This window comes from Patagioenas fasciata, chromosome 3 (assembly GCF_037038585.1).
Source record: "Patagioenas fasciata isolate bPatFas1 chromosome 3, bPatFas1.hap1, whole genome shotgun sequence".
NCBI lineage: Eukaryota > Metazoa > Chordata > Aves > Columbiformes > Columbidae > Patagioenas > Patagioenas fasciata.
In genome coordinates this window covers 40,906,098-40,924,808 of record NC_092522.1, presented here as the reverse complement: position 1 = coordinate 40,924,808, position 18,711 = coordinate 40,906,098, and the positions used below count along the sequence as shown (strand labels likewise).

Sequence of the window (18,711 nt, the reverse complement as noted above, 5' to 3'; positions counted from 1 at the left end):
CGGGAGGGAATGTTTTTATTTTTGGTAATATAAATGTTTACGTCACCTATGTCATAAAATGAAATCTGTATTTCTGTTGTAATTATTATGAATATCAGATGTACCAGAAGATTTATGCTGAACACCTATTTTTTGCATGGAGAGATTTACTAGTAACAAAGGGAGTGAGTACAGGACTGAGGAATTAGTGAAGGGGGGTATTAGTTTTCTCATAGCACTGTGTGGTTTTGCAAAAGCTCTGCGTTACATGATGACCAAGAAGGATATACAGCTCCACTCGACTGCTGCTGCAACTTCATCCAACCTAGATGTGGCTTCAGTACAACACTAACATTACAGGAAAACAAGCCCAGGAAATTTCAGCTGCTATGGCCTGTTTATCAGAATGCATTTCTTCCTCCCGCAGTTGTATTCAGCACTATTTACTAATTTGTTTCTAGGGGAAATTAAGGGCTGGATTTCACTGCAGTAGCCGAATCTATTTACTCCTTAGCTATTTGGATCAGTAGACCCCTTAATAAATCAAGAGGCAGCAAGAAGCAGGGGAAAGTGAACTTCCCTGCAAGGATCCTTCAGTGCTCCTTGCTGGGGAAAGCAACGATATTCACTTTCCCTGTAAAGTCATCAGATATCAGGTTTGCTGATTTCCAAGGCGTACCTCATTGTCCCCATGGACTCTTCTTAGGTTTGAGGCAGAAGCATTCTCTACCTTTTCTGTTGAATCTATGCCCCTGCACAATGAAGTATTTTGATTCATGGGGCCACAAAAGGGAAACACAAGCATATGCATGAGTTCTTCATGACTTCTACCTAAAGGGCAAGGCATGAGGAAGACAAGAATGCTCAGTTTTGGTCCTTGTTCATTAAATATTTCTGTATTTTGCTTCCTTACATGCAGCTATCACTGGGTAAAATCTACGAAGCAGGGTACTAATCCTGTTCACAGCTGAAGCCTCTCTCATTTGGCAGTCAGCTCAAAAGTTTGCTCTCTTTTTCTCAGGGCCCTATAACATTCTTATCTAAGCTGCCCGTAGCTTTCCTCTTTGTCTGTTTTTGTACTGCTTCTAGCGCTTCTTTGTTCATTCCCACACAGGCAAACAGGCACAGTAGGTCCAGTGAATTCTTTGTGCATTGAGTATACTGCACATCAGTACAGTACATGACTGGTAGGTCTGGCATGTCTGGGAAATATTGAACCGCCTGTGCATGCAATCCAACATGTCTGGGATTTCCATGCTGGCTATGTTCACAAGTCCTGGAAAAATACCTACGTATTTTTCATAGACCAGTTCATTTTTCCACATGAAGGGATTAATACACTGTAATCAGTTCACTTGTCATCTTTTGATAAATGAAGCTTATTGAATTCAAGTCTCTGATCATGTATTGTATTGTGCAGCACCCTCTCTAGTACTGAAATCACTTTTGTGATTCCTTTCTACACAATCTTGGGCTTGTGAACAGTGTTTTAAAAATACAGCCGCAGGAACTGTATGCCTCATTTGAAAAGCGATCTCAGCGACGCTATACATAGAAGGTAAAACCCATTCATGTGCCTCATCACTAAAAGAGGTGGCCAAAAGGCAGTATTTCCAGTTCGTAGGAAACAGCTTGTTTTTACAGACTGCTCTCACCCAAATCACAGTAGGGTTTTTTGGTGGAAACTTCTGGTGAATCAAAAGTACTCTGACCCCTGCAGGTGCTTCGGCAAACTGACACGAGAGGGCTGAGGGAAGAACCTGCACTTTTGAGGAAAGAGAACAAAACTTCTTGCTTAGTGTGTTGCTATGCCCGGGAGTATTGCCCATTTGCTGTTAACGTTCAAAGTTTGAGCATTTGCCTAACATGACCTTCAGGGTCATACCTGCTTTCCAGAATACAGGAACACACAATGGTTTTGGCTGTTCTCAAATGTATGCATTTGGTTTGTTTATACCAAAGCACGGTACCTTGAATGAGATTGGCTTGTTAGTTAACTTTCCAAATCTATTAGAAAACATAGCATAGTATCAGTTCAAACACTGATGCCCAGTAGATGGCTGCTTCTCATTGCCCATTTGTTGTTGAGATATGTCAGTAGAATGGCCGTAATCCAGGTAACGTATGCTGTATTGATAGCGCTTTAGCACAAAAATGATGTTTCACTGAAAAACAGACTAATGCCTTGCAAACTGTTGGGGCTCATTAAAACATTTGCAGCTCTTGAAAAATAATCTTCTGCAATTTAGTTCAAGTTCTGAATAAATCAGAATATAGCCAGCTATTCCAATGTGACAAAACATCATTATTTTTAATAATAGACAAATATGGGAAATGCTTTATTTTACACAAATATGGAAGCGCATTTTTTTCAGCATCATGTTACACAGCTGTACTGTTTCCATTAGTAATGGGCCTGTGCTAGTAGCAGGGAACCTTTGCTACCAGTAGGCGTTTAGGCTGGAGTGAACAACATTGTATTACAGTGCTTTTGAAAACACACTAAAATGGTGCACCATTGCTAACAAAGCTTTACACCAGAGTTTCTTCTGTTACTGGTAGCAACTTGTCCTTTGGCTTGCCAATGGGGAGCTTTGCCCTTACATGGCAGCTCCACCATTGACACAAGAACTGGTTCTTTCAGCTAAAGCGGACAAGCATGTGTGACTGGAGTAACTGTAGAAGCCATACCTTGGCACTCTCCGTAATAACCTATATTAAGTTTCCAGAACCTCTCTCCTAAAATTTCCCACATCGCTGGCAACAGTATGCGCAACCCAAGACTTCCCAGGCTCAGCACCGTGCAGCTGACAAAAACCCACCTGCCGAGTAAATTACTTAATTCTCCCGGTCGCCTCAGCTTCAGGCATTTCTGACAGCAGAACACGTTCCTCCCGGAGCTGCCTTCGCACCCTGGGCAGGGCGTGACACGGCAGCAGCAGATCCCACTCTTCGGTTACATCGAGGGGCTGCCCTTGTGAAGAGAAGGACAGCCTGTTTCTCTGCCGTCTCTTCCACCCGGTGGCTGCCGCCTGCGGCTACCGATCGCAGACAAGCCAGCACTTTGCCTTTCGGCAGCATCGTTCATTTCATTTTCCCTCCGGTCGCTCCTTCGTCCCGGCTCGGGGGCAGCAGCTCCTTCCAGCCCCACTCCGCCGGACTGAGCGGGGCGCCGAGCGCTGCCGCCTGCCCGCCCTTCGGGGGCGCCCCCGGGCAGTGCCTGGCTCCGGTATCCGCCGCCGGGCCCAGCGCGGCAGCGCCGCCGCGGCCGCCAATTCCCCGTGCCGCGACTGAGGGCCGCGCTCGGCCCGCAGTGCTCCAGCGCACCGTGCGCCGGCAGGGCCGCGGCCGCCCGCCCCGCGCCGCTCCGAGGAACACCGGTCGCCTCTGAGCAGCGACGGCAGCCGCTCGACGGCGAGACCGGCCAGTGGCCGCGGCCTCTTCTTGTCCGGGCGCCAGCGGAGACCACTACCCGGCCCGGGGTCGGTTCGGTGTGCCGCGGTCCAGGAGTCGGGCGCGGCACCTCCGATTCTTTACAAACAGACGTAGGGCGGCCCAGGACAGCGCTCCGCCACCACTGCCGCTGGAGCCGGGCAGCAGGCGCTAGGGGCGGCGGGGCAGCCCCTCCCGGCCCCGCGGAGCGGCTCAGTCACGGCTCCGCGCCCGCGGGACAGCTGGTCGGGACGTGGGGGCCTGGCTTGCGAGGCCGGGGCGGGGTGCGGGCGGCTCTCCCCGTGCGGGGCGCAGGGGCCCAGAGGGTGCTGAGCCGCTCCCCGTCCCGGGTCCCCGCGCCCCTCGCGGCGGGGGGCCGATGCAGGAGGAGTAGGAAGATCTCGCTGCCGCGGACGCGGGGCCACCTTCGCGACTCGCCCCCTCGCCGCCCTGCTGTGCCTGAGCCCTTCGCGGGGCCCGCTCCCTCCCCACCCCCCGCGTCCCCTGGAGGCAGAGGTGTCCGCCGGGCAGCCGCCAGCCCGTACCCGCGCTTTGGCGCCGCCGCCTCGCTCCGCTACGCGCTCGGAGCCCCGGGCGGGGGAGGGGAGGGGCAGAGGGAGGCGGCGGCCGCTGTGGGGCCCATGCCGCTCCTCGCCTCCGCCGCGTCCTCCCCAGCCCCAGGAGCTGGGGCTGCGGGGTGGGGAGGAGAGGGGGGGGGGCGGGAAGAGGAGCGGGCGGGGCCAGTCTGGGCGGCATCCAATGAGAAGGCGCGAGCAGGCAGCGGAGGCGGGGCGAAGATGATCACCGCCCAATGGGGGAAGGGCAGAGGGCGCACTTGGAGCGGGTTGAGTCGCAGGCAGGCGGCGAGTCGGGACTCGGGCAGCGAGGGGGGCAGAGGCGGGCGCTGCTGTTCGCACCCGGGAGTCATTCGCTCGATCGCTCGTGCGGCGCCGCGGGACCAGCAGCCGAGGGACGAACGGACTGACGGACGCCGCTTCCCGGAGGGGACAGCGGGCGGAGCCGCCGCCGCCGCCCGGAGGAGAAGTTTGGCTGAAGCGGCCGCCGCGAGAGGAAACTTTCCTCGGGGGGCCAGAGGCGGGGGCGGCGGGAAGGAGCCGCGGTGCGCTTGGGTCCGCCGCCCGGCGAGGGGGCTTCTGAGAGGCTCCCCCCGGCCCAGGGCCGGGCTGCGGCGGCCGGGATGTACCTGGCAGCGGTCTCGGCGGGGAGGAGACGCCCGGGCGGAGACGGCGGCTGGCACCTGGCGGCGGCGGGGTGGCTGTTACTGCTGGCCCTGCTGTTGGGCGAGTCGGGGACGCGGGCTCTCGTCTGCTTACCCTGCGACGAATCCAAATGCGAAGAACCGAAGAGTTGCCCCGGTAGCATCGTGCTGGGAATCTGCGGTTGCTGTTTCATGTGTGCTCGGCAACGTAACGAGAGCTGCGGGGGAGTCTACGGGCTGCACGGAGCTTGCGACCGGGGCTTGCGCTGTGTCATCCGCCCGCCGCTCAACGGAGACTCCATCACCGAGTACGAAGTAGGCGTCTGCGAAGGTGAGAGGCGGCGGGACATCGTCCATCCATCCCCCGGGTGGGGGTACTCGCTGGGCGGCGGGGAGGGAAGGAGGGCTCACCGGCGCCGGTGCGCCCTCCTTCCCTCCCCGCCGCCCGCATGTCCCATCTGGGAGCGTGTTTTTTAAGCTTTCCTCCCTAAAGCCCCTGTATTTGGAAGTTTTGCCCTCTATTTTCTTCGCATGAACTTCCAGGCTCTCCCACTTCTCGTTTTCCATAGCGCTTCACTGGTTTGTTAATAGCTTATACCGACGACTGATGCCCAACTAAAATTCCTTGGGAAGGGTTTGGCAGATTGGAGATCGGCGGAGGTCAGTCGTGCACACATGATGCCTGTTCCGGATTCCCTTCTCTGTAAGGAAACACAAAGGCTGATCATCTGTTTTAAAGTTTTTCCTTCCTGTTCCTGTCACTTAATATCTCCCCGCCTGTCCGCATCGATGTGTGATAAGAGATGTCTCTTTCCTTGCTGGAGCATCAAGGGAGAGGGAGAAATCCCCATGGCAGGACTCCTTTCCAAGTCACTTCTGCTTCCTGCTGGCTGTTTGTGAGGTGATGAATCGCTATGAAATGCAAGAGGAGTTCATCGCCCTCCCTTCAAATGTTCTATCTATTAGAGTCAATCAGATTTTTTTTCTTTTTACATATATGATTTAACAAAAGGCCAAAGACAAATTTTTAGTCTCTTTTTGTCTTGTCCATCTAGCTTCCTTTCCCCTCAAGTTGAAGGAAAACATGGCGCTGTAAAGAGATTACAAATAACCAGTAGTTTGGGATATGTATAAATGTATGCGAGACTCGGAGCAGGAGCTTCGACAATTCTGGAAAAGGAGAGGGAGCCGGTCTCCTCTCGGCGGGTAGAGGGCAGCAGAAAGTCCAGAGAGCTGGTGAGGCAGCATCTGTCCAAAAAACTTGCATTTAAAATGATGCACTGTTTTGAGAGAGCTAAAAGCGGTCATTTTTAGTGGGGAGCTGACCTTTGTCCTGGTGCTCATTATTAGTTTAAAACTCCATTTGCCTCCCTAACAAATAAATTGCAAACCGCAGCAGAGCAGTGCGGTGCGTCCCGCCTGTAGTGTAGCCAATGCCGTCAGCCTCTGCCGTTGTTGCCTGGGTAGGACTAGCTGCAGCGTTAAAAGCTCTGTTGTTAAACAATTTAAAATGCTTTGAAGACCTTGATTGAGACCATATTTCTGAATATGTATATTGTCTTACATTCTTACTATTTTTAATATATGTTGGGTAAGTTTTCTTAAGTAAAAAAGTACCAGCAAATAAGGAAAAGGTGCTTTAGAAACTTACCTGGTTTTGGGTGAGTTTTTCTTTTTGCATGTTTTCTAGTAAGAGTTTGGCTTTAAACAGCTTTCCTCCTCCCTCTTGGTTAAAGGAACTAAAAGCCTGCAGTCATGAAATGCCTTAATGTTCCAACTGCCTTACTGTATCGCAGTACAGACGTCTCTGGCAGTTTAGGAGTATTTCATTCCTTTGAAGTGATGCAATCTGTACGTTGCTGTAGTTCAACTTGTAACACGTCCCATCTACTGTTGAAAATAGTATGAAGCATTTGCTGGCAAGATTGCATTTCAATTAGTGTTGTGGTTAGGAACTAGTTCCAGCTGTCCCTATAGGAATAGTTTGGGAGATAACTTATCTGTTTGATTTTCATTCTTGTAAATCAAAAGCAACTGAGCTGAACTGTCAACCTAACACATAGTCCTGGAATGCTTATTAAATGATTTGTCAGGCAGCTGCCTCATTCTAAGCAACAAAAATGATGCATTGTTCTTCATGGTGTGTGCTGTGCACAGGGGGTGGCAGCAAGTAAGAAAGGGGACTTAATGTCCTACCTTTGATCACTAAAATGAGGTTGATTAGCTCTGTTTTTTTGCTTATTGTGACCTGAACGGTTGTGCAGTTTACAGGCACACGTGCAACAGGCTAGGCTGGTGGTGCCTGATGTGTGAGTAGTACTAAGCTATGCCTTTATCCATTAACGGAATAAGAGCTACTTCTCAAAATCTTGCCTACTGGGAGCGCAAACTCTTCCCTACCCTGCTTCAGGGAAGAGGAAATGGGAGTGACTTTTAGAGCTATGTGAATAGAAATTGGTGTTTTTACTCTCCTTCATCTCTTCAGCCTTTTCTTTCACTGCAATTTTTTACACTGAAATGACCCCTACTGGCTACAGTTATAAGCATATTTTTTATCATTTTTGAAGCTTCAGCAGCGTCTTATTTCAGAGTATCAACACATACTAGGCTACAGAAAACTTTAAGAGCTGGAATTGCAGCAACTAAAAATACTTGTCTTTTAACTCAGTATTAGTATTTAACTCACTCGGCATGAGTGAACTCTGCAATGCCTGATGGAGAAGTCTCCATGGCATCTGTCACTGGTAGCCTCTCTTTCTGAAACTAGAAATGGAGTAGTCTTTGTTAAACCAGTGTTTATTAATGGAATCTGTTACTGATTCTACACTCGTCTTTTCATACTTTTTAAACCTGAAGGAAGTCCTTGTTCATCTCACTACCTTAACTGTTTATATCTTTATGCAGGTCTAAGGCTCTGTTTGTAGCATTATCCTGAAGTATGTAAATGCCCTTCCTGAATGCAGTTGTATTCCTGGTAAAGAAAAATTCTGGGGTTGCCTTCCTCCACCATGGGTGGGTACTTGTCCTCAAGGGCAGTCTTGAGACATTAAACACCTCCAGCTTCTCTGTGGCTTTACAGAGATGCTGCTGGATTGGTTCAGTGAGGAGCTGTCGAGAGCCTGGAGCCCCTTCCAAATACTTCTAGTATTCAGAAATTTTAAACTCAAAGCAGAGAATCCACTTGCTCTCTGCCTTTGAAGGTAGATCTAGATCCATCCCCTAATTAGACTGGAGTTCTCCGTTAGCCTTGGCTTCTGCAGCAGTTCAGCCAGGCAGGGCTCCTGCATTTTTGGGAATCAGAAAGCCTTGGAAAAGCTCTGCCAAACAAGCTCTGTTACTCTGTGAAGGCTTTTCAATGATTACTCTTTTTTTTTTCTTGCCTCTGTTTCAACAGTTCCCTAATTTCTGATGCTTTTAGATGAAGAGGCCTTGATTGCTTTGCTGAATTCTTCTGAGGCATAACAGTAGCATGTGAAATAATGCTGAAAATGAGTTGATGTATTTAGCTGTGTAACAGAAACATAACTTAGGTTTTTGTGACATATACCCGAAATGCAAAGTTAACAAGACTACTAGTTTTACTCTGTCCTTAGGTTTCTCTAAGAATATATTATACTTCATATGAATTACCTTCTTTCAATGGCTGCCTAGAGGCTATTTCTGCTCCAGTAGCTTACCAATAAAATCTAGTACTTTGTTTGGGGGTTTTGGTGGTGTTCGAGGTGTTTTTTTGGGGAGCAGGGCATATAGTTGTTGCTGTATTATTTTTGCCTACTGTAGCTAATTTAAGGCTTGCCTTGAATACCTGAGACTTGTTTGCCTTGTGTGTAGCTTCTGAATGGGGGTTCCCTCAGGACTAGGAGAAAGCTGCTGTAGTGGATTTTGGGCAAGTATCAGGAAGTATGTGGGTTAATCCTCTAGGACGATGGTGGAAGCTTGCCCTGCTGTGGCTAGTCCTAGTCTCTTCTACTGAACTGCAGCTTTTTGGGAGCTTGGAGTGTTACTGTTTGACTCCTTGTTGGGACAAGCAGGGAGAGCTTGGGTGTCCCCCCCGACACATACCTCTAAGCCTCCTGTGAACTAGCTATCCTCCTCTAGGAACGTGGAAGAGTATGATATGTAACGGCACAGTATACTGGATGTAACCAAAATGTAGTGAAACTGGAGCTGATGAAAATAGATGAAATTTTGAAAACTTAGCTTTTTTTCAAAATCAGGAGGAGAAGAGCTAAGCTTGGTGGGGAGCAGGCATAGGTTTACACACATGCTACCAGAGTTCTCTTCTGCTTTTCTTAAGTAAGAACAACTTGCTTACAGACTTGCTAGTATTTTTACCACAATTGGTGCTTCTATAGCTGGTACCATTGGGAGAACCTTGTTTTCAGTTGGTTTTGGTCCTGTGCTTCGTGTCTAATGGGTCAATGGACACATCAACTAGAACATGATGCTTCGTCTCCAGACAGACTTCCATACAACATGCTTGGCTTCTTGCCTGTAATGCAGTCCAGACCCCTAAATATCAGGTAGTATTTTTCTTCAAGTAGGAGTTACTGAAGTTCACCTGATTTAGAAGTTGCATGTGGGTAATCTGTTTGTATCTTTTTGACTGCAACAATGTTGCTTAGATTTCTTGACTTTTTGTTTGTTTTTCTTACTCTGTTATGTAGCAAATGGCTGGGAAATATCCCTACGGTTCCAATGTCCACGTGTGTATAGAGAACTTCCACCACTAACATCAAGTGTTAGAACTGATGATCTAGTTGGGGACTTAATCAGTATTAAGTGGTACACCAAATGATTCTTGGCATGAATACTTCGTTCAAAGATTGTCAGCAGTTCAGACTATTGGGGCAAAAAATGGAAAAATTGTTCATGGTGTCAAGAAAAAAAAAATCACAAAAGTTACTGACCTCGGGAAACTGGAATGAGAAGTAATTATTTTGTGAGTGTTCCACTTCTGATATGTTAGTCTTGACCATATTTAACAGTCCTCTTCCCCCGCTTCCTCCAAAAAACTCTTACTAGGAACATGCTGACTTCTTATGCACAGGCTAGATGATTTGTAAGCTATTTCTACTCTAACTTGTGTCAATGCCGAAATCTCAGCATCAGTAAGAACATGTAGCTTTGAGCGTGGCACTGAATTGGAATTAGATCAGGTGCTTATTTGACTTGGAAATGGTTTCTTCTGTTTCTAGGCATCGTGTTTTGATTTTGGAAATAACTTCGTTCCAATATTTCAACAAAAATTAAATGGAAAAGTCCAGAAGATATGAGGAGGGATATTGATGCAGGAATTCATAGGTACAGTTAGTTTAAAACTAGTGGTCTCACTGTGGATGGGTTGAAGGACTAAATCTCTTAACTGCTGATAAGAGGAATACTTTTTAATTTTTTTAAAACCATTTGATCTTGCATGACTTTGTGTTGAGCACCCTCTGCTGATGTGAGTTTTTCCCTATAGAAAATGGTCATTTCATCAGGTTCCCCAAAATCGTGCTGCTTATGAAGATTTTTTTTTTTTTTTAATAAAACAAACCTACCTTCATACTTGTGGGTAGTTCTGCACCCTTAGGCATGTTTGCTGTTTTAAGTACCCTCTAGCTGATTCAAGAATACTTGTGTAAATTAACTTGCTGCAATAATATTTAGTCAACCAAGATATCATTTGACTGACAAGTGTATTATGCAATAATTAATCCATTAATATAGTTCAAAATGCCTTTCTCTTCCCCTCCTTCCTTTGCACCCACCTCAAGTATTCTTCATCTCAATGAGTAAAGTTTATAGCATTTTGCAGACAGGACCAAATGTTTCTCTGTTTTAATGGATTAAATACTTTGTAGAAGTGACCTACTAAATGTCTCTTGTGACTTGTAAACTGCTTTCATTTGAAAATGCATTTAATCCACAGGGAATGTAAACTTGGAAATGGTGAATGCAGGGTTTTGCTTGAGACTTCAGGTGACATCAGTTGTGTAGTCTGACAACATTATGTTTTAAGTCTGCTGTTTGGTATGTATGCACGCAGTTTGGAAAAGGACTGATACTGATGTAGTGTATAGTGTAAGTTTCACCATGTACAGAAGCTTTCTAAGATGGGAAGACAACCATATATAAAGGCTATCTGGATTAAATTCCACATAAGCATATGGATTAAAAGATGATCCCTGAGGGAGCTCTAGTCTAAACAGACTAGTTTGGCCATGTTTGGAGGAAGTAAACCCTTAGTAATGTATAGAGATGAAAAATGAAAGCAGTTCACACCTTTACCAGAGGCATAATATTCAGCCCCTGGCAGCTTTCACTGGATATACTGGATATTTTGGAATCTGCAAATCATGTTAACACCTTGTGGGTTGTGAGTGTGCAAGTCTTTCAACAAGAAAACGAACAGGAGAAGACAGGGTGGTGGCCAGGAGGAGAAGCACCAGCTTGGTGTCATGCACCCATTTCTGTATTCGCATTCCCAAAGCTTTAAGCCTTATATAGCAGCTACTATATGTATATATATATCCTACTGATAGGCTTCAGATGGGTTTGGTTTTTTAATTAGTGAAAATCCCAGAAAGTGTAATTTTTCTGAATCTGGGAGCTCATTCTGTTGGGTTACTTATCCTTGAAGCAAATTAAGCTTCAGGATTTTGTTATAGTCTGTGGTGTGCTCTGTTCAGGAGTTTTCTTTCAGAAAGGCTGGATCTGTGCTTATGGAGGTGTTTCTTCCCCTCACCAATGGGCTGTTGATAAAAAGTTGGGATCATACCCATAATGGTATTACATGTGCTAGTGTAAAATGTGCTGCTTTGATAACAGAAGACTCAAATTAATGTCGATCTCTAAGTTAGGTTTTAGAAAAAGAAAAGAAAGCCATGATGCTAATTTTAAATCCAGGCTATGTAGAGTTTTTCTTGTAGTCTTCTGTGGCTAAGAAACTGGGTGTCATTCTTCTGAAACATCCTGTAATTCTGGTGTTCAGTGATGCTGTGTTAATGACTTGGAGGACTGGGGGAAGTGGCAAAAGGTTTAGGATATCAGATTTCTTGTAATAGTGTGGACTGTTCTTGGTATAGGTTGCTTTATTCATAGCCCTGTTCCAGAATTTGTCTTAAGCAAAGCTTTTCCTGCTTCAGCAAGCTGCCAGCCAGCTACTTGTTTGCAGTGAAGCTGGTGTGTGCTGCTTTACCTGAAGGCTTCTGGAGCCTGTGGGTGCAGTGTGCAACTTGGAAAAAAAAAAAAAAGTATTGGAATTTTAGCCTCCTTTGGAAAATGTGTACGAAGGTTTGGTGGAGTTATTTATTTTTTTAAAGAGTTTTCTAGAGCTAGAGGAAAAATCTGCTAGGACAACTGAAACACTGCTGTCCATGCTCATTCTAATCAGGGGAGTACTGGCAGAGGCTGCATCTGACCAATTAAAGCCCGGGACACTGTGTAATATTTTCAGTCAACTATATACAAACAACACGTGGTTCTGGTCATAAGATTAAAATTTGCAAGTTGTTTTGTTTTGTTTTCTTTTTCTTTTTTTTTTTTTTTTTCAGGTGTTTAAATGTCTAAGGGTCAGACCTCAAAATGAATTATTTATCTTTTCAGACCATCTTTGGGGAAGAAGGTTATTGGAAATATCATTGAGTCTTGTTGAGGAGAGCCCTGATAGTGGAAGTCTTAAAACCAAAAGCAAACAAAAAGAAGTCAAACAAAACAAACCCAGAAAAACACTAAAAAAAGAAGAGTTGTGGCGGGAGGGGTACCTGGAGAACTGAAATACCTCCAGACAGTATGGGTAAAGGAAAATTTTAAACTTGGAATAGTTGTCTGTGTCACATGCTTCACTTAATGCTTCCATTTATCTCCTTGCTCTCCTCGTGGCTTCTGCGGAGCTTCTGATAATTGAGTGCAAAGCTGGTTTGTTTAAATACTTTCTACATTCCTTAGTATGAAATAGCTGCCTCGACACACACACACAGGGCTGCTGCAGTGAAAATCTTGCTTGCTGTGTTGGATTTGATCACCTGAGATATACACTCTAGTTGGAATAAGTTAAAGCAGGCAGTCAAATTTGAGACAAGCCTTGTGTGTATAGTGTTCCTGAGGTATCTAAATGTTATGATGTGGTTTTGCTTTCTAGCTTTGACTAGAAATTTTATCAGGAGGCTGCAAAACCCATTTGTACTGACATTCATTCCACATGAAGAATTTATCTTAGAAAGCAGACACTTCCAAAAGGTGGAAAAACTGCTTTATTGTAAGACTCTCAGCTGTGTGTCTTGCATAAAAGTTTCTGCCATCACTGGTTCCCGATTCATGACTTCATTGAAGGAATAACTTGTGAGAGGGGAGAGGATTGCAGTCAGTACATGAGCTCAAACTCACTTCAAGGCTAGCCTTCCCTTCTGCTGGGTTTCAAGGTCTGGGGCTGGGTTTCAAGCATTCTTTAGTGGTGATTAGTCATTTCTATTGTTCAGCTCCTCCAAAACATGAATTTCCTTTCCATCGTTCTTTTTTTCCTGTTCAAAGAGAAGCCAAAGCCTACTGGCAAGAAGTATTTCCTTTTTTTTTTTTTTTTTTTTTTAGTAAGTCTGTAGAATCTTTTCAGAGTCTCATACCATCTTAATGAGTACCACTGATTTGAAAATGCTGTTGTGTATACCAGTGTGCTGGGGTGGCGGGGGTTGGACCAGGGATCTGGTTTGATGGAGGAGATTTTGAAAGGTTCCCTCCTGTCCCAGAGGGCAGTACTAGTCTTGGTAAGGATCACTTCTGTGTCACTGTGAAAGCCGTTCTCTCTCCTCTTTCAAATACAGGATTTAAAAGGTTGAAAGGATCTGTAAGATGTGACTTGGACCATTCCATTCTCACACCAGCAATGTATTTGGTAGTCAGTTTACTCTTTTAGCATCCTGAGAACCTGTCTGTCATGCTTTAAAAAGACAGAAATAGCTGAGTAACACACTGCAGTTAAATGTAAATTATGGGAGGTGGCTCAGTTCATTACAGTTATGTTTACCCCTTCACCCTTGAACTGTAAATTAAGATTATTGTGGGTACAATTCTTTTATATTAGTTTTAAACAGGGATACTCCAGTGACTGTTCCTATGTGGTGCTTGCTGGTTTGAGTTGATTCATTATCTTTTTAAACAGTGGAGAACAGTATATGGTACAGCTGTGGTACTGTGTTGTGAGTGCTGGTATGTAGGATTTAGCATGGAAAAAGTGATGGAATGCTGCTTACCAGAGACATATTTCTCAGACTATTTCCCAGACTGGACCTGTTGTTTAAGGACCTCTTGTTCAACTCGTTAATGCCTTAATCCTCTTCCCTGCTTTAGATGCATGCTATGACAGGACTTGGGAGTACAGCAACCCAGAGCAGCACTTGAATTGTTAGCAAGTTGAAACATTTGCTTTGCACAAAGCCAGTGATTATATGAATGATGGAAGAAAACTAAAGTTTGGAATTAACATGATGCCTCCCCTCCCACAGCTTCCTTATGGTATGAAAGCACTCTTAGAATTCAAAAAGTATTATGTCTAAGACTTAACTTTGGTCTGTGTAAATGCAGAACTACTTTATTGTCTGAAAAGGGAATTTGCCTGAATGAGTTGGAAAGAGTGGGGAACTGCATGCAGGTGTAAATGATGTGAAAGGGTGACTTTCGAACTATAGTTATTTGCCTGCTGGGGAGCATTTTAACCACTTCTAGGTATGTGTGCAAAAGGTAGTTGAGTGGCTATATATGACAGCCCAATGTCCACTCAGGACTGCTAAAAAGAGTGGCACTTCCGTTTTTTTGCTTCCACCTGATCATGCCAGCACAATGAGATGGTGGAAATTGCAGCTAAACTATCATCAGTTTGGTTGAAAACAGTTTGCTTGGGCTGCTCTTCAGCTGGATTCTGTCTAAACACTTACTGTTAAACACCTACTCTAGAAGTCAGCTAGTAGATAGGATGCACATACTAAGGTTTGAGAGGCTCTTAGATTCTTACACTTGGGTTTTGTCAACCCTGCTTGCAGAGAAGTAAAGCATTCACAAATGATTATATCTCAATTTCTTCCTTCGTATCATCCAAATTTCTGAGAGATACACATGAAAGAGCACTCTTCTGAAAAGGAAGCAATAGAGGAGGTCAAAACAGAGCATTCAGGAAAATGTTTTTGCTACAGTCTGGAGTTGTTCATGAACTGTCCCAGGTCTCCAAATCACTGATGTGTAAAAGTTTGGTTTTTTGGAATAGTCCACAGGACATGATGACTTTTGGAATAACAGAGGTTAGGTTATATGCTTCACAGAGCCTAGACTTTGTTCAAGGCATGTTTCCATTATCGGTTGCAATATTGCTGACCTCTAAACAAGCGATAATCTTGTAGTGAACCACCATTCATCTGCATCAAGCAGAGCACTAGTTGCCTTTGCATCAGGTATCTAAAGCTTTGGGTAGAAGTGAGACACTGGATTCTTCTTCCCTTTAGCTCATGTGAGTACTTTCATGCATGTTGTACCTTTCATTTCAAGGAGTTTTGTTCTGCCAATACTGATGTGACGTCTGAGGGTTTACTCTAAGTGGTAAACAAGTATTCATTTAGCAGGACCTTTAATTTCTGTTTATAAAAGGACAAAATCAACTAGGAAAAGGGGTCTTAAGTCTGCATGAAATGTCATGCTAGATTTTCTATTGATTTACTAAACTAAAACATGCTATTTGTTTGCTAAATGTTTGTTCCTTCAGTGATGGAAATCTTGTTACTAAAGGAAATTGTCTGAAAGGCAGTCTGGTAAAAGATGTCCAGGCTAGAACTGAATTTGCATTCTTCCTGTCTGAATGTCCCTTTGTTTTATATTCACTTTCAATAATGAAAAATACCTCATTTCAAGATAACATGTTAGATGTTTAGTCTGCAAGTATTCCGGAGGGATTTATCTTCCTTTTAATGCCTACTGAGCTCATTTTTGAGCAGGGTGGCACTCTATGTGCACCTAGTATTGTGCACCTCCTTTTCTGCTCCCAGCTGAAAAGCCATGAGAGGTGGCAGGTGAGATACCAAACACTAATCTGTTTTGGAAATCAGATAATATTGCGGGTGGTGCCACAGTGTGTGGTGGATCTGCATTGAGATGTTCTGCCACGGGTAAGGGATGGCTCTGCTTTCCATGCCTGGTGGGTCCCACCTTACATGGCCCGAGCAGTTCTGGTGTAACGGGGACTCTGTCTCCATTAGCCTTGTGGTTAGAGTTTCAAACACCAAGTCTTGGAGCATAGCTATAGCCCCTGTTGTTCTTCTCATTACGTGGACTGTGGCTGCGATTTGTAAAATACAAATTGTCCAGGCTGTATTCCGGCTTCTCAAAAACAGGATGTATTATTGTTCTCCAAATTCTCCTGACTTTTTTCCTCCCTCTGCATGTATGGCCTTGTCATGATGAAAGTATCCCAAACATCGCTAAAGCGGCATCTTCCCTTGAAAGAATTTTAATAGTTTCTCTTCAGGAATTTCTGTACTTCCTTTGACTTCTATTGATACAGTTGCTGTATGGGATGATGTGTTAACTTCATCTGGAGAAAAAAAAAGAGGCAAATTACTTCCTGGGGTTAATGTCTACTCTTCCTGTACTATTTTTATGGAGTAGAAGAGCAATTGGATTCCCTTCTTCATGTCTAAAATTCACTCAGTTGTTTATTCAGTGCCTTTTGTCAACCAGGTACTTTGCTGACTTATAACAGAATGTAAGCAGTTGATTGTACAGGGAGAAACATGCCTGTGAGAATCTTTTCTGACACTTGCTGTAGGTCATGTACAATGCTTAACTGGAAACAACTCCTTCCAGGTGTTGGTTGTTTTTTTCCCCAAAACACAACAAACTGCAGGTTAGTGGATATTCTGCATGTTTCTGTGAGCAGTCGGTACTTGCATGTCAGCCTCAGTATGTGTGTGTGAATATACTGTTATTTACTACCAGTTTTTAGACTTCTGTTGAGTGTTGGACTGATGAATGTCAAACAGGTCATATTTGGCTGCAGCCAACCATATTGGAGGACAGCTTCTAATAACCCCAACAACAACAGAAAAACCCACCCTTTGTAGCTGGAACATGTCTTAACTTTTTGAAGTGTTTCTTGGCAGGAGCTGTATTGGAAACTTGCCTGTCGATAGTAAATAAAATTGGGGTGAACTACTAGAAGGCACAGTGTGAAAGCTGCTGTTAAATATAAGGATCTAAAGATTGAAAACACATTTTTTTCCTTATGTAATTACTAGAAGTCAGGGGGCTATCTACGTGACTGTTTTGTACTACTTGTTTTGGTAGACAGAGAAGCTTGGGAAATTATCTGGTGCCTGGGCCTGGTCTATTTTCTTCAATCTTGCATAAAAAACATGTATCTTGCTTAGACTTAGGTGTTGGTTGGATTTTGCTGTATGTGCACTTGAACTAAGGAAGCTGAGATTTTGTAGGACTGGTAATCTTGGTGGAATTTTGGGTGGACTGGAATTATTGCTTCCTGGGGCGAGGGAGGCGGGGAGGAGGTCTTGTTGCATGTAGCCTCCTAAAAGGAAAGTGAGCAGTTGTACAGTGGGAACGTTGGTTACATGCATTTGATGGGATTGGTTCAAAAGTAGCAGAATTATTTGAACTGAGAGACTTGTTCCAGCCTGACTAACCCCCTGCCCTTTGACAGCAAGGAGCCTGATGTGCTTGATCAATTTTCCCGGAGTATGATGGTAATCCAGGAGTGTTGGAAAACTTCCTTTTGGTCACATTACAGAATCTGGCATCTTGCAGTATTTTTGTAATAAAAAGTTATCGCTGTGGAATGAATTCTATGTGATGTATTTTTAATCAGGTTTAAAAATGCTCTCTTTCTGACTAGATTTTGACTTCTATAACAGCTGCAAATTCTGTCCAACATTCTCACTTCCACGATAAATATAACTTCAAGTATCTGCAGAAGTTATTTCAGTTAGAATAGCACTCATTTGTACTACAGCTATGCATTTCCCTGAGACATCATGGTTTTTCATACAGATGGAAATAAACAATGCCAGTAGCTGTAGCAAAATGGGCAATAGAACAGCTGTGAAACATGGTATCTGGCAAATCCCACAGTTTAAATTAATCCATTATTTTTTTTAATGTTATCTTCTGTTTAGCACTCTGTTGAAGTAAATCACATCCAACTCCAAAGCAGCTGAATTTATATACTGTAGCCGAAATCCAATAGTGAGTGAGTTTGTTTGTTTATTTTAGATGAAAACTGGGATGATGATCAGCTTCTTGGATTTGAACCGTGCAATGAAAACCTTATAACAGGTTGTAACATAATCAACGGGAAATGTGAATGTGACACCATTCGGACCTGTAATAATCCCTTTGAATTTCCAAGCCGGGATTCTTGCCTGTCGGCCTTAAAAAGGATTGAAGGTAAGCACTTGTCTTCAGTAATTCATAGTTAGTGATTTTTCTATGCTTTTGATGAAAAGAAAGGGTCTAGTATAATATGTTTTAGGATGGCTTGGGTAGTTTCAGATAGCTGTGGTCTTGTACTTTTCAGAAGACAGTTGTATGTTTTAAAAGGAAGATAGGGCTTTGATAAGCTTGGCCTTCCAAATGAGTAGGTTTAAGAATGGAAGAAACTTGACATTTTGTGCTTTGTGCATTATGCAGATTTTGAGACTAAAACCATTTTGTTTATAGTTTGTGGTAGCTACCTTCACATATCTTTAGCTGTAAAGCAGTGTGGAAAACTCTCTTTAGATGTATTGGTGTGACTGAACCATGAATAAACACAGTGGATTTTAATAGCAAAGACATAGAAAAAGGAGTAGTTGTTGATTATGCTTTTATTTTTTTTATATGAATGCATGAATTGCTATTTTCCTTAGGTTTGCATAATGTAGCATTATTTTAATGCTCTTATTTTTCAGTTTCTGTTTCCCTTTGATTTGACTTGCCTTAGACCATCTATGATTATGCTTCTGCACACATACATGATGTTTATTTATGTTTGGGGTTTTTGAGTTTTTTGTTGCTTATGGCTGAACTGGAAATGAGTTGGCTCAAAGTTGGAATGAAATTCTCCTGAT

At 44.0% G+C, this 18,711-nt stretch overlaps 1 protein-coding gene across 2 annotated transcripts in view; it reads left to right on the top strand.

The window, feature by feature from the left end:
• The first annotated feature begins 4,482 nt into the window (after window positions 1-4,482).
• CRIM1 (cysteine rich transmembrane BMP regulator 1) overlaps window positions 4,483-18,711 on the top strand; it is a 188,507-nt gene continuing 174,278 nt past the window's right edge. For both annotated transcript variants that reach the window (XM_071806186.1, XM_065834389.2), the window contains exons 1-2: window positions 4,483-4,961; window positions 17,876-18,049. In XM_071806186.1, coding sequence (XP_071662287.1) covers window positions 4,610-4,961; window positions 17,876-18,049 — 526 coding nt within the window. In that variant the 5' untranslated portion in view covers window positions 4,483-4,609. The remainder of the gene's footprint in view (window positions 4,962-17,875; window positions 18,050-18,711) is intronic.